At 39.1% G+C, this 3,494-nt stretch overlaps 1 protein-coding gene across 1 annotated transcript; it reads left to right on the top strand.

Annotated features, from left to right (window-relative positions):
• The first annotated feature begins 830 nt into the window (after positions 1 to 830).
• LOC112222631 (hepcidin) lies at positions 831 to 2,048 on the top strand. Its single transcript, XM_024385362.2, has 3 exons — positions 831 to 1,132; positions 1,227 to 1,307; positions 1,554 to 2,048. Exons 1-3 carry the CDS (start codon positions 1,046 to 1,048, stop codon positions 1,650 to 1,652), a joined length of 267 nt encoding a protein of 88 aa, XP_024241130.2. The 5' UTR covers positions 831 to 1,045; the 3' UTR covers positions 1,653 to 2,048.
• The last annotated feature ends 1,446 nt before the right edge of the window (positions 2,049 to 3,494 follow it).

Here is a 3,494-nt window from a genome sequence, read left to right as displayed (position 1 = left end):
CAACATGGGCCAGGATCCCTGTGAAACGCTTTCGAACACATTATATAGTCCATTCCCCGATGAATTAGGAAGGTGTTCGTAATGTTTTGTACACTCAGTGTAGCAGCATAGCAGGATATTAAATGCGTCTTCTTTTTTTTTCAACTACAAAATACCTTTATGAAACAATTCAAGTGTGAATCACTATTATATAGCCTGCCTGACCTTTGAAATGTATTTTTCATTAGGTCTGATGAACACAACATGATGCGTGTCACATATTATTGTCATATTCCTCTATTTCTAATAACACTTGAAACACCCTGAATGAAGTGATCAGTTTGCACCTCTCTTTTCCTTTCTACTCTTTTACTGCTCCTTTTCTTTCAAATGAAGTTTATTCTGTTAGACTGCAGGTTCCTCACATTACACCACATTATACGTCAAATGAAAGCATTGCTAATTACATGTCAAAAGAGGGCTAATTATTCCATTGGAAGGGTTATAATTGCGTCCTTTAGACAGAGGAATAGATACTGTAATGGCTCACTCCCTCATGTGGAGGGATTTCCCAGGTCAGACAAAAGGGCTGTGCAGCCAGCCATGCACTTCCAGTAACTATTCGTCCATGACTCCTGCTGTTGGGTAATTTCCACAATTCTTTCAGATTTCGACAGAGGAAATAAATTATCATAAAGGAAAGACAAAAAAAAACGATACAATTTCCCATTTTTGAAAACGGGAAAGTGGATTAGGTAATATGTGACGGGAAGGCGCTCCATTGTCCAAATGGGGGGGCATGATTGCACAATAGTGGCCAAAGTGTGTATAAATACCAGTGCACCGCAGTCTCACCACATGACAGAGAAGTCCCTCATCTGCTGACATCAAAAGGACAATCAATCAACTTTGGACTCGTCTTAGTGCATTGAAAATTGTGCATTGGAGAGTGCCGCTTTTTGGGAAAATTGAAGAGCTCTGATCTTCATCACAAACTGTCACTTCAATTCCAACTGTTTTCAACAGGACTTTTAAATAGGCTATAAGCTTCCTAACAAAACCGAGAATGAAGGCCTTCAGTGTTGCATTTGCAGTGGTGGTCGTCCTCGCATGTATGTTCATCCTTGAAAGCACCGCTGTTCCTTTCTCCGAGGTATGGCTAATTCTCCAACACCAACCCACTACAAACATGTGTGTATCGATATTAGAAGTTGGTCATTACTCATTTGTACATAATGTCTTTGCAGGTGCGAACGGAGGAAGTTGGAAGCATTGACAGTCCAGTTGGGGAACATCAACAGCCTGGCAGCGAGTCCATGCATCTGCCGGTACGTTCAATTGAGTGAATGAATTAAGTAATTACCTTTGGCAAATTAACATCTAAGTGGTTGCGTTTCACCCTTGGAATTGAATTAGCCTACGAGCGCTAGTTGTTAACCATTTGATTGTGAGCCATTAGCAAGGGCTTCAGGGTGAGCAGTGTGCAATGTGCTTGTGAAGGGGAGACTTGGACAGAAATACTTACCATGTGCTTGTTCTCACCTTTTTCATTTTCTTTTCTTTTTGGGATACAGGAGCATTTCAGGTTCAAGCGTCAGAGCCACCTCTCCCTGTGCCGTTGGTGCTGCAACTGCTGTCACAACAAGGGCTGTGGCTTCTGCTGCAAATTCTGAGGACCTGCCTGCATTAAAACCATCTTATTAACTTATTGCCTTTAATTTCCCCCCTATTCTTCTACATTTCCTTTGGACTCTGTGGAGAAGATGCTATCTCATTGATGTCTTTCTCACTGCACAACCTCAGTCTTGTACATAAATGTTTTGCATCATGTTGTATATCTGTTGTATAGCCTAATGACGCAGGAAAAAGACATAGCCAATTGAAATAAGTGGGGATTTTTATTTTCTATTTTCTATGTGTAAATTGTTTTGTACATTTTCTAGTTTGTACATGTTTGCAATATATTCTTTCTAAGATGTTGTTTTTGTAGCTCTGATAATGATTTGTTAAATGATTTCTTACAGTGACACTTTTTAAAATATAAATAAACACATTCTTTGAATAACAAACATGGTTGTTTCTGAATTATGAATCTGCTATAGATGTGTACCCTGTGGCTAAATGTTCAGGCATGACAGCCAGAGGCGTATTCAAATTAGTCGCGTCTGGGAATGGAATCCACAGTGCCTTCAGAAAGTATTCACACCTCTTGACTTTTTCCACATTTGTTGTGTTACAGCTTGAATTTAAAATTGATTAAGTTGAGATTTTGTGTCACTGGCCTACATAATGTCGAAGTGGAATTATGTTTCTAGAAATGTTTACAAATGAATGAAAAACAAAAATCTGAAATGTCTTGAAGTAATTAGTCTTTAACCCTTTTATTATGGTAAGCCTAAATAAATGCACTAGTAAAAATGTGCTTAACAAGTCACACAATAAGTTGCATGGGCTCACTCTGTGTGCAATAATAGTGTTTAAAGAAAACTAAAGTCGATGTCCGAGCCCCAACGGAAATCCAAGCCCCCACAGGGAAAAAAATGGCATAATAAAATCCCCATAAAAATCTGTCAGTTTAAGCTAGAGATATCTGTTTTTTTTATGCATCTCCATCCACTAAATCCGCCGATGTTGCACTTCCGCATCTGTGGTGTAAGGTGACAGAGCTATAGCAGTGTTTGTCAGATCATGAGACTTCCTGAAAATTGGTCTTCTTACAAAATCCTCTGTTGTGAAAACTTTGGCCTTCAAACTATTATGGAAAGATGAGACTCTCACAAACATGATGGTTTTCTCCATTTTTTTCTGGGAAAGCTAGTTTGCCAACTAGTCTGCCAACTAGTCTGCCAACTTCTGTCTGTAGCTTCTGAACCGTTTGGGCTAAAATGACTCCTCCATGGAAGGTGAGACTCTAACAAACACGTACATGTTGGTTGTTTTGCGCTAGGACGCCCACAGGCCTCACGGGACTCGTCTGAAGGTCCCCAGGTACCAGTTGAAAAAAATGAATGGAAGTACTATATATATGGAAATTGTTTAGTGCAAAAATAAGGGGTTAACTACATGTACAAATATATACAGTTGAAGTCGGAAGTTTACATACATTTAGGTTGGAGCCATTAAAACTCGTTTTTCAACCTCTCCCCAAATTTCTTGTTAACAAACTATAGTTTTGGCAAGTCGGTTAGGACATGGACTTTGTGCATAACACAAGTCATTTTTCCAACAATTGTTTACAGACAGATTATTTCACTTATAATTCACTGTATCACAATTCCAGTGGGTCAGAAGCTTTACATACACTACACTGACTGTGCCTATAAACATCTTGGAAACTTCCAGAAAATGATGTCATGGCTTTAGAAGCTTCTGGTAGGCTAATTAACATAATTTGAGTCAATTGGAGGTGTACCTGTGCATGTATTTCTAGGCCTACCTTCAAACTCAGTGCCTCTTTGCTTGACATCATGGGAAAATCAAAAGAAATCAGCCAAGACCTCAGAAACATAATTGTA

The sequence above is a fragment of the Oncorhynchus tshawytscha genome, linkage group LG23, assembly GCF_018296145.1.
Source record: "Oncorhynchus tshawytscha isolate Ot180627B linkage group LG23, Otsh_v2.0, whole genome shotgun sequence".
In the NCBI taxonomy this organism is placed as follows: Eukaryota; Metazoa; Chordata; class Actinopteri; order Salmoniformes; family Salmonidae; genus Oncorhynchus; species Oncorhynchus tshawytscha.
The sequence above is the reverse complement of the archived record's forward strand: the minus strand, read 5'-3'. Positions and strand labels throughout refer to the sequence as shown.